The 11,316-nt window shown below is 36.7% G+C and overlaps 2 protein-coding genes across 2 annotated transcripts; one reads left to right on the top strand and one right to left on the bottom strand.

Moving 5' to 3' along the window:
* Positions 1 to 2,758: 2,758 nt before the first annotated feature.
* On the top strand, positions 2,759 to 5,505 carry LOC110094836 (polygalacturonase At1g48100). The gene is made up of 7 exons (XM_028699702.1): positions 2,759 to 3,128; positions 3,503 to 3,631; positions 3,780 to 3,962; positions 4,155 to 4,368; positions 4,470 to 4,551; positions 4,633 to 4,741; positions 4,819 to 5,505. The coding sequence occupies exons 1-7, from the start codon at positions 2,925 to 2,927 to the stop codon at positions 5,215 to 5,217; spliced, it is 1,320 nt and encodes a 439-aa protein (XP_028555535.1). The 5' UTR covers positions 2,759 to 2,924; the 3' UTR covers positions 5,218 to 5,505.
* A 137-nt stretch (positions 5,506 to 5,642) lies between these two features.
* LOC110094837 (pentatricopeptide repeat-containing protein At2g13600) lies at positions 5,643 to 8,211 on the bottom strand. The gene has a single exon (XM_020820171.2). The coding sequence runs from the start codon at positions 8,198 to 8,200 to the stop codon at positions 5,891 to 5,893; it is 2,310 nt and encodes a 769-aa protein (XP_020675830.1). The 5' UTR covers positions 8,201 to 8,211; the 3' UTR covers positions 5,643 to 5,890.
* Positions 8,212 to 11,316: the final 3,105 nt, after the last annotated feature.

Here is an 11,316-nt window from a genome sequence, read left to right as displayed (position 1 = left end):
CCACAATTTCTTATATCTTGGTGCAAATTTTTCCAACCGGATGAACTATCTTACGAGTAGATCATCACTTCAAGGTTGTGACTCTCTAAATATAACCTTTATTAATTATATTAGAGATCTAGTCAAGGTTCTAGACTCTCAGATGAAGTTGATATCAAGTAGCTTTCGCACTTTGGACTCATCACTTTGTTCTAATTAAATAGTAATGCCCATTATCGATATTCAGTTCTAAAATATTTCATCACCGAGGCATTTTCTCTAGAGATGGAGACATCTTTAGCAACTTTAGTAGCTTCAAGGAAGCTTCCCTCTCACTCTTAAGATGAAAAACTTCTTACTAAGACATACAATCTTGAGGTAGCAAATATAAGATGACAACAAATGTCCCAGGAAAAGTAATGCCTTCACATCTTGTTAGAAACTTCATGACAGATATGAAATGTCAATACAACTTTGTATGAGTTCATATGCGGCCGACCATAAATGATATTATTATTATTATTATTATTATTATTTGAAAACGGAGGTATCTACTTGCTGCCACTTCAAAGAGAGCGCTTGACAGCGTAACTAATTCCTCAGCGAAATCTAGCGAGGCCACCCACCGGTATCAACCTACACTTGCTTTGCCCCACTGAAGAGGCGAGGCCGTAGTAGAGGGGATTCGAACCCGAAATAGGGGTTCTCAACCGTGCTCGCCCACCAACCACCCTAAGCCTCGGTGGATAAAAATGATATTATATGAAGCTAAGAAATCACTTATGATAAAGTCAATCATAAAAGTAACATAGAGTCATCCTCCCCCAAGAAATGAGAAGATTGATGAAGCCTTCTAGCTCCTAGCTTTCTCCCCCAAAAAATATAGAGGCCACCTAGTCAATGACAACCTGCAAATATAAAGATTCATCTTATGAAAAAATATGTTTTAAAACGAAATTAACTAACGTTTTCATCTTTAATCGATCAAGACACTATCAACCTTGTAGTTGGATATGAGAGCTTTCTCCAAGGTAAAAACCCCACCAAAAGCCTTCTTCACTTAGGGTGTCAATAATTGACACGACTCGACAACTGGATTTGAACCCGACTCGAAATATCCAGGTAAGGTTTGACCCGTTTAACAAACGGGTCGGGTTCGGGTCTCAATTTTCGACCCATTTAATAAAAGAGTTCGGTCGGGTCAACTCGATAACCCAAAATTGACCTGGTAATCCGGCTCCATGCCTCTGCAGTCTTCCCATTTTTAATTTTCCAGCGTGGGACGGGAACTTAGAAAGGGAATTCGGATTCTGGAATCAAGGCCCCGGGCCCGAGGGATTGGACCTCACTTTGTTAAAGCCTCTGTGGCTCTGCATCAGAGGAATTGGACCGGACTACCAGAGTCACCAGATGAAAAATGTCGCCTGGCCAGCCGTCCGCGATCCGCATCAAGCTGTCAACACGCCCGACGTCCGCTACTCGCAAACTCACCTACGACGCCTAGTCCGCAAACGGCGACTCCGCGGTCCACATTCCGCACCTGCTGCCATCAACGTCCCGTCGAGTCTGCACTTCTGTTCCCCGCCAGCCTCCGTGCAGGCTGCAGCGTCTCCAGCACCGCCTTGCTTGCCGTCTTGCCGCCTAGTCAAAGGGGTTTGTGAGTCAGATCGGTTCAACCTGGCAACCTGTGCGGGTCGGGTCCGAGTTTAATTTCTTGACCCGTTTATCTAAATGGGTAGGATTCGGGTTAACCCATTTACGCCCGGATCAAGTCGGGTTCGACCCGAATCCTACTCGTCGACCCAAATCGACACCCCTACTTCACTTGTAGCATTTTGGCTGTTAGTTTAGCTCTAAGTAAAGGAAAAGACAACCTGGAAATTACATCTCTTTACATCCCAAAACAAGCTTAAAGAGACAAGCTTGGCAGCCCATCTTTTGACTCGGGCAATTTTCTAGTTGATTTTGAGGTGAGAGTGACTCCAATAAGGTTAAAGCATGAGACATCCTTACTTGATAATATTATTTATAAATAAATTTCATGACAAGATAAGTACAGGACCGTCCCATGTGCATCATGAGAACAAAGCAGCTTTGCAAATTATGCCCATTTACATAAAGCAATAGTCTAATAAATGCAGATTAAGCTCCGTTCCCCGCATGCTTCAATTTATTTAATACATGTTCCTCACCACCATAAAGCAACAGTCTAATATGTCACTCACTCTCTCTCTCTCTCTCTCTCCCTCTCCCTCCTCCAACGTTCCAATATCATAGTACAAAGCGAAACTTGCTTGTACTCATATAAACACCATCATACAAGGAGCTACGGGGAACTTATTGGGTTCGGACACCGGACATAGTTTACTGTTTGGAGATCAATCAGGTGCAACCACGTTATCCAGTACCGAGCAATACCGAGCTCGGTACTGTGCAGTACCGAGTTTGGTAGTGAGCAGTATTGAGCTCGGTACCGAACAATACTGAGCTCGGAAATGAGCAGTACCGAGCTCAGTACTGATTGGTACCGCTCAGTACCAAGTAGGGGGTGATGTGGCGCATTTTCATTGGGCTCTGGACGGCGTCCGGTGTTCGAACCCAATAATTTCCTGGAGCTAGGGGTCATAATATCATATGGCTTAAGGCAATTACATCACATGCAGACCATTGTATTAGTGCTTGAATGCCACCTTCCACTCTTTTAAATGCCATACTGTTTCACAGGTAAGATCAAAATTACAAATTGAATAACAAACAATTTTAGAGTACAAGGATCATATTAAAAAAGTATTCAAACCATATTACAGAGGTGTTGTAAGAAGATTGTTACCATATAAAAGCCACTCGGACCACCACCTCAGGAAGAGAGGTTCAAGTGACAAGCTACAGAGTGCAGTGTTAGGAGAATATTGGAAAGACCAGAAGTTGATATAGTAGATATAGCCATGATGAAAACTAGAAGTTGCGATTTCCTTCTATTAGTTGTTCTTTGGTTGGTAATTTCTAGTAGTCAAGGGTGGTTAGCTGGAAGTCAAAACAGTTCTGGTCCTTCTCCAGCTCCCTATCATGGCTTCTTCAAGCCACATGGGATAATTTTCAGCATTTTGGATTTTGGAGCTAAAGGAGGTGGAGTCTTAGATGATTCCAAGGTCTTTATCATCATTTAAAGAGAAGAATTCTGTACTTCAGACATTATAAAATTATAAACGCTGGTTATTACAACATTTAGATAAAGAAGAGAAGCTTTAAGGCCTTTGCAAAAGATGTACTTTCATTTGCTTATCATAACTACACTTTTCAAAAAATTGAAATCATATACAGAACTTGTTCTTTCTTTTTTTTTTTTAATGCAGGCTTTGGCACTGTCCTAGTACCCTTCATAGTGTTTAGTTTTTAGAAAAAAAATGTTGAAATTACTTGAATCTTTTCTGCATTCTCATATTGTCTGCTTTTTCTTTCCAGTTAAATCTGATTAATACTTAACCTCACCTATATCTATAAAGTTGGTTTTTAATGTTTACAGGCACTTCTAGCAGCATGGAAGGCAGCTTGTATAGTCCCCGAGGCAACCATAGAGATCCCAGCAATGTTCAATTTTCTAATAAAACCAGTTACTCTTCAAGGCCCTTGCAAGTCTGACTTGGTTCTCAAGGTTCACAGTATCCTCATTCATGATATTTTGACCAGGAAAAATTCTAACTTTCTTGTTTATTATTGTGGCTCACTAGTAAGAAAAGTGGGAGAAGAAAGCTTTAAATCAAAACTTCGAAGGTTAACTTAGTTACTTTGTAAATTGCCAGATAGATGGAACCCTCTTGGCACCTACAAGCACTGCTTGGTCAATATCTGCTCGCCACCAATGGCTGAACTTAAAATGGCTAAGCAGTTTTACAATCCAAGGAAGTGGATCTCTAAATGGGCAAGGCTCTTCATGGTGGAGTCACTCTGAAAAAACTATGGTCAGTGACTCTCTGAAGATCAATAAATTTTTCCTATGGATAATTTAGACTGATTTTGAAATATGTAAAAATCGACTGCAGAAAGGAACTGATCATTCAATTTCAAATATGAGACCAACTGTAAGTAGTCCTTTCTCATTATGATCTATCAAAATCTGCTCCCAATATTTAACTAGACTTTATATCAAATATCCACTCATAATATTTTCTGTTTAAATCAAGATTTTGAGATTCTACCAGAGCTGTGATGTAGTGGTTCGTGACATTCAAATCATCAACAGCCCACTTTGTCACCTTAAATTTGACGACTCAAGGAGGGTTAAGGTGATGAATATCACGATCTCCACACCACAAGCTAGCCCGAACACTGATGGTATTCACCTACAGAACACTACAGATGTAGAGATAAAGAACTCCAACATTGGATGTGGTACAAAAACTCCTCTTCAACAAACTCGAATGATTCGATGACAAATTTATTTTCACATTAATGATGTTTTTTATAGCTTTTTTTTTTTTTTAACTTTTCAGGCGATGATTGTGTTTCCATTCAGACGGGGTGCTCAAATATTCACTTACACCACCTAGAATGCAGTCCAAGCCATGGAATCAGGTGAAACCTTGAAATCTCTTCTTGGAGTCGCTCAACTCAAAGGGATTGAGTTAAGACTAAAAAGTATGAAATTTTTGTCAGCATAGGAGGTTTGGGGAAGGGTAACAGCTTGGCTTGCGTCTCTAATGTCTATGCTAATAGTATCAATATTCAAAATGCACTATCTGGAGTCAGGATCAAAACTTGGCAGGTAATTTTATCACCCAAACTTTGTTAAGGTAGCCATTAATTTAGCTCTTAAGCTAACTTCCTAGTTACCTATCACAGGGAGGATTTGGGTCAGTCAAGAATGTAACATTCTCCAAAATTCAAGTCTCTGATGTTCAAATACCAATTGTGATTGATCAATACTACTGTCACAAGAAATCATGCAAGAATAAAACTGATGCAGTAGCCATCTCAGATATCTTATACGAGGGAGTTGTAGGAAATTACACATATCAACCAATGAGGCTTGCTTGCAGTGATAATGTTCCATGCACTGGTGTCAACCTAATTGATATCCAACTTTCCCCAGCTTCGGTTGAGAGTGATCACAGGCAGGCTTTGTGCTGGAATTCTTATGGAAAGGCCCTCGCTCCTCTCAAGCCCTCAAGCATTAAATGCTTGCAAAAGAATGATAGGCAGTTAAGTCCCTTCACCAAACCACACATCTATCTTTGTTAAGAAAGGGTAAAGGTAAAGATTGGCAAAAGAAATTCCATATCAATTGGTAGAATTACCTGATAACTTGCTTCCCTTTTGAATTTTGTCAATAAAAGAAGGTGGCATCAACTTTGTTTGGTCCATGCTTGAGATTTTTGAACATTAAGAAGGTGCAGTTAGGCTTCATGGCTTCAAACTCAACTATCTGGTAGTTTTGCATGAATGTAATGGGTTATGATTTTGCTGAATAAAGTGCTCTAGCACACACTTTTTTTCTGAAAAAAATTACAAATAGCCAAAACTTCAGGCTTTTTTGTTTTCTTTCTTCTGACCAAGGTTCAGTGTTTCGGGTAAGGGAAATGACAGCTTCTGTTTATGTGAAACCTCAAACCTCCTTCAAGAATCTAGAGAAAGATTAAAATAGAAACTCCAAAAGGAAACTCGGATACAATTTCAACACTTGAAATCCTTATTTATCTTCTTCCACAAAAATTTGGCCAACTCCTATATTACAAACTCAAGTTTTAATTATTCTGCATTGTCCCCCAGCAGGTCAAAATTATGCTAATTCACAGCACTTGAGGCTCTAAACAAACTAGAGAAACCGAGTTATTTGATCTTCGAAGGTCTAAAAAATCAAGTCACACGATGTTCCTGAAATTTCGGAATATAATTATTTTTTCATGAAGTTTACCTACAGCATACAAGGTATCATTTCAGGTATCAAAAGTTCTAGAACCTCATAAATCTCTAAAGCATTAGGGTGGTTTGAGTCCCAAGAATAGAATGAATGGAAACAGTCTCTTATCTGAATCCAACTACAGCCTCCACCTTTCTTGATTCCTGTCTCCCTCATAAGTGTTCTAACCTTAGCCACATCCTTCCATCTCCCAACAGAAGCATATATGTTTGAAAGAAGAACATGGCCTGCAGTGCTTTGCCTCTCTAACTCTATCACCATCTTGGCAGCTCTCTCACCAATTCCATCATTACCATGAGTAACACAACCACTTAAAAGAGCTGCCCATGTGTTAGCTTCAGGCTGGATAGGCATCTTCCTAATAAAATCCTCAGCCTCTCTCAGCAGCCCAGCTCGAGAAAGTAAATCCACCATGGCAGTGTAATGCCTCTCCTTAGGTGTGATGCCATACACTTTGTCCATTGATTCAAAATAATGAAACCCTTTATCAACTAACCGGCAATGTGAACAAGCAAAAAGAATTGAAAGGAACATTGGTTCACTTGGATTTATGTCAGTTTTTTTCATGTCCTCAAATAAAGCCAGTGACTCTTCAGCCAATCCACTGTCTGCTAGCCCTTGGATCATAGCAGTCCAGGACACCTCATTCTTCTCTGGCATCATACAAAATACACTCTTAGAGCTCTCAATGTCTCCAGATTTGGCATACATATCAGTAAGTGCAGTACCAACAAAAATCTCAGTTGCTATCCCTAACTTAACAGTCTTGGCATGAAGGTTCTTTCCTTTTTCCAAAGATGGCAAACTTGCACAAGCAAGTAGAACACTAGAGAAGGTCATCCTGCTTGGTACCTGCCCTGAAGTCAGCATCTCATTAAAGGTCTCCAACACATCTTCATATAACTCATTCTGAACAAACCCAGAGATCATTGCATTCCATGAGGCAGCATTTCTTTCAGGAAGTTGCATAAATAGATGCTTGGCTTCCATCATTCTTCCATCATAGAAATAACCGCTAACCATGGCATTCCAGCACACTATATTCTTCATAGCAAGAGAGTCAAAGATCTGACGAGCATCATCTGATTTTCCACACTTGGAGTACATGTCTATAAGAGAACTAGCAACAAAGATATCATTCTCACATCCAAACTTCACAACATGAGAATGGACACTCCTACCATGTAACAAGTTTTCAAGACTAGCTGATGCACTGATCACACTAGCAAAGGATGAGATATTTGGTTTAAAGCCTTTACAAAGCATGTGCTTAAATAACCGTAACGCCTCGACAGCCTCACCACTCTGGCTATACCTTGCTATCATCATACTCCAAGAGACCTCATTTCGATCAGGCATTTCGTTAAAAACATGGCGAGCTTCCTTCAAATCACCCATCTGAAAATATACATCAATCAAGGCAGTCCATGACACAACATCCCTCTCCACCATTCCATTAAACATTTTCCTCGCCATTCCAGCATCCCCCATTCTGAGATACAACGTAATCAAAGAATTGCAAACTGATAAATTCTGACCAAACGCATTCTTAATAATCATCCCCACAACACCATTGGCAAAATCAAATTCACCACAACCGCCACAAGCAGTAATGATACAAGTGAAAGTTATCTCATTTGGCATCAAACCATATCTAATCATCCGACGGAACATTAATAAACCATCCAAATACATTCCATTTCGAGAAAATCCATTAATCATTGCTGTGTATGACACAACTGTATGACACGGGCACCTATCAAAATACCCCAAGGCGTCACGAACCCTCCCTCTTTTCATGAGTTCATCAATTATTATAGTCCAAGAAACCACATTTGTTTCAGGCATTTGATCAAATAGGTTAGATGCAGCATCAATATCGCCACTCCGGGCCAAATCAGTGATCATGAAGTTCCATGAAAAGATATCAGAACCGGCAAATTCGATGAATATACGATTCTGATCAGCCGGGCGGTTGCATTCGGAGTACATGGTGAGAAGCTTGGTGAACACTGAACGGTCCGAGGAGATGCCGCACTTGACGGCATGGCCATGGAGGGCAAGGCCGGAAAGTAAGCGATGGGTGCATGAGCATCGCCGAATAAGGGAGGCGCAGGTCTCTACGTAGGATTTGAAGCTTGGTGTGGAGTGAAAGCTACCTACGACTAGTTTTCTTTTGAAGGATTTGAAAATAGAGGCAATGGAAATGGAAGAAGAGAATTTAGGGTTTGATTGGGATTCTGTCGAACAGCTGGTGGCGGAACGGTAAATGCGACCGAAAATTACTTCATTTTTTGCACCCATGCGGTGGTGTTTTCTGCGGCAAGTATTTTCGTCATTTAAAAAGAAAAATTGTAACGGTAGGGTTAATTTTGTGAGAACTGCCATTAATTTTATTTTAAAATTTTATTCTTCAGCACAATGAAAATTTCATTAGATAAGTATAATTAAAATATTAAGAAAATATAATTAAATAATTCAATTTTTTAAAAACAATTTAAATAACCAATTTGATTTCTGCTTCATTTTGGATGAATTTCTTATTGTTTTTCAAAATAATTTTTTAATATAAAAATTATTAATCCAAAAAATCTTTGTACAAATAAACTGTTTTAAAAAACAGTAATAAAGTTATCCTAAATCAAGCCTCAATCAATATTGATGGATTTTTATAATCCATGATTTGAATATGTTTTTCTTAAAACATATTGATAAAATTTATTAAAAGAGATTAGTTATCTATTTTGTTATTTGAGTAAACTAATTTAATCCTAATCATGAAGGTAGGGGGGCCCTTGGCCCTATAAGTAACTTGGTTATAGTTGTTCACCTAATATTAGTTGTACCTAAGTTAGATTACATGTCTCTCCTCCTTTAAATGCCTTATATTCTTTTCATTGGATGATCATTCTTCAACTTCACCAATGGAGTTAATACAACAACTTTGTTTATCTTATCAGGAACCACTTGAGTTTCCTCATTGATGATTGTATATATATTCCCAACATATATAACTAATAATGCTTCATGTTTAAAACTTTGTACGTAAGATGTAATGACTAACGACTTGGTTCCAAGCTACAACACGCACATACTTGTATGGCAGATCTATGACACAAAACTGTTTGCATGTACATATCCTCTGCTACATAACAATATCATAATCAAGATCATGCAGTTCAAATTAACTAATATGATAGATAATCAAACTTTGAGCCTTATTCAATAACATTCTCAATCCTTCATTAATAATTAGTTTTGTTATAATAATTTTATATTTGGTGTAATGTTTCTTCTATTGAAGAACTATTTATGTAATATTTGTCTTATGAACTTTAACAAAATATTCACTAGATGGGAGCGTGTGTGCACTCTTGATAATATTGTTGACACTTTTTAGAATATTGATTGTCATTAATTTATATCATTTTCTAATGAATAAAGCATGAGATCACCATTCAAAATCAAGCTTTATTCTTTAGATAGGCATCTATCGTTGGATTATTAGCATGTATTTTATCAAAGTGCCTATAGAACTAAACTATGCTAGAAGACTTGGAAGCCAAGTAATATTCCTCATAATAATTATTGATTTTAAATAATTATGATATTCATTACTATATAATGAGTGCTATAGTGTGCCTCTAAAAAATGAATGTTAAAATATTCAAAAAATTTATTATGTCTAGCAAAGACAAAAATTAAAATTTTCATTACATCTATTGAATTTTTCAATCTAGTTATGAAATACATACATAACTCATTATTTCTTTAGCAAACAACTTCAAATAACACTAAAAAAATTTGAGCATTAACATCTTGTGCCACCACAAGCAAAACATCTATATAATGTGTATTAAAAAAATATTCCATCCACACATTATATTTGGCGACATGAACTTTTGAAGCCTTAAATAAAAATACCTAAATGGAAGTAAATATACTTGAAATGTTCTATACTACCAAGCTAAAGGCCAATAATTATCTTATGATTTTTTTTATTTTGTATAACTAAATAAGATGGCAACATCTAAAGGATGCTTCTAGGGACCCTCATACATATGCAATAGCCTGGTCACAATGCAATCGGGCTTTTCATACAAAAAATCAATATCTTAGCCCCTTTTTACATATAAATATGATTGACTTTGTCTTCAAACTAGGATCAAATTTGATGAGTTTATCTTTGACCTTATGTTCAATTGAGCCATGAGAGAGCTTGTTAGAAGACTTTTAAACTAACTTTTAATTTACAATTGTGATTTCTGCCTCATTATCTCAAATGTATTTAAATTTACCAAGTTTATAACTAAAAGTTCTATGAATACTTTTAGGAAGAACTAAGAATATACTCTGCATCTTTAAATGGTTTTTTTCATCTTGAATTTTGAACGATAGCCAAACTTCTAATGAAGTAAGGATAAACTCATGCATGAAGCCTTTTGTGACGCCCTCAAGATCTAATTCTGAAGAATTGCCTCTTTTAATCTTCTAATTATCTATCAGTACAACTAATTACTTTCATATATAAAATAATGTAGATAAAATATTATTTTATTTCATTTCATATATATATATATCACTATAGTTTGTGCTATTAGTATACATTTCCTACTAGTGCAGTCCTCTCATGAAAATTATACTAATTGCTTGTCTTACTAGTCTTGATGGAACAACTGCAACAATCTAAGTTTATTTTCTATATGCTTTTTCAATCAAAATGCTACATAGGCAAACTATCCAATAAAATCTCAATATGATCAAAGGTGCAAAATGAAGATATCTATCATATATCAAAAGTAACATTGTAAAAATTTGTTAGATTGAGAGATAATGTATTTTAACTATATTAGAGAGAGATAAAATTTGGATTCAAACTCATGCATGAAGCCTTCTGTGACGCCCTCAAGATCTAATTTTGAAGAATTGCCTCTTTTAATCTTCTAATTATCTATCATTACAACTAATTACTTTCATATATAAAATAATGTAGATAAAATATTATTTTATTTCATTTCATATATATATATATCACTATAGTTTGTGCTATTAGTATACATTTCCTACTAGTGCAGTCCTCTCATGAAAATTATACTAATTGCTTGTCTTACTAGTCTTGATGGAACAACTGCAACAATCTAAGTTTATTTTCTATATGCTTTTTCAATCAAAATGCTACATAGGCAAACTATCCAATAAAATCTCAATATGATCAAAGGTGCAAAATGAAGATATCTATCATATATCAAAAGTAACATTGTAAAAATTTGTTAGATTGAGAGATAATGTATTTTAACTATATTAGAGAGAGATAAAATTTGGATTCAAAATCATTGAAAACAAAATTAGGATTCAAGGTACCTATTTCTCTCTCCACCTTCTCTTTCCCCCTTCCTTTCCATCTTTTCTTTGCCAAGCAA

This window comes from Dendrobium catenatum, unplaced genomic scaffold (assembly GCF_001605985.2).
Source record: "Dendrobium catenatum unplaced genomic scaffold, ASM160598v2 fragScaff_scaffold_1369, whole genome shotgun sequence".
Classification (NCBI taxonomy): domain Eukaryota; kingdom Viridiplantae; phylum Streptophyta; class Magnoliopsida; order Asparagales; family Orchidaceae; genus Dendrobium; species Dendrobium catenatum.
Note: the sequence above shows the minus strand (reverse complement) of the source record. Positions and strands in the feature narration are given on the sequence as shown.

Bases quoted from the DNA above. Each gene is read 5' to 3' on its own strand.
- LOC110094837 (XM_020820171.2), bottom strand. From the start codon at position 8,200: ATGGGTGCAAAAAATGAAGTAATTTTCGGTCGCATTTACCGTTCCGCC.
- LOC110094836 (XM_028699702.1), top strand. From the start codon at position 2,925: ATGATGAAAACTAGAAGTTGCGATTTCCTTCTATTAGTTGTTCTTTGG. The intron at 4,369-4,469 runs GTACAAAAACTC...TTAACTTTTCAG, and splicing joins GAACTCCAACATTGGATGTG to GCGATGATTGTGTTTCCATT. The intron at 4,552-4,632 runs GTGAAACCTTGA...AATTTTTGTCAG, and splicing joins AGTCCAAGCCATGGAATCAG to CATAGGAGGTTTGGGGAAGG.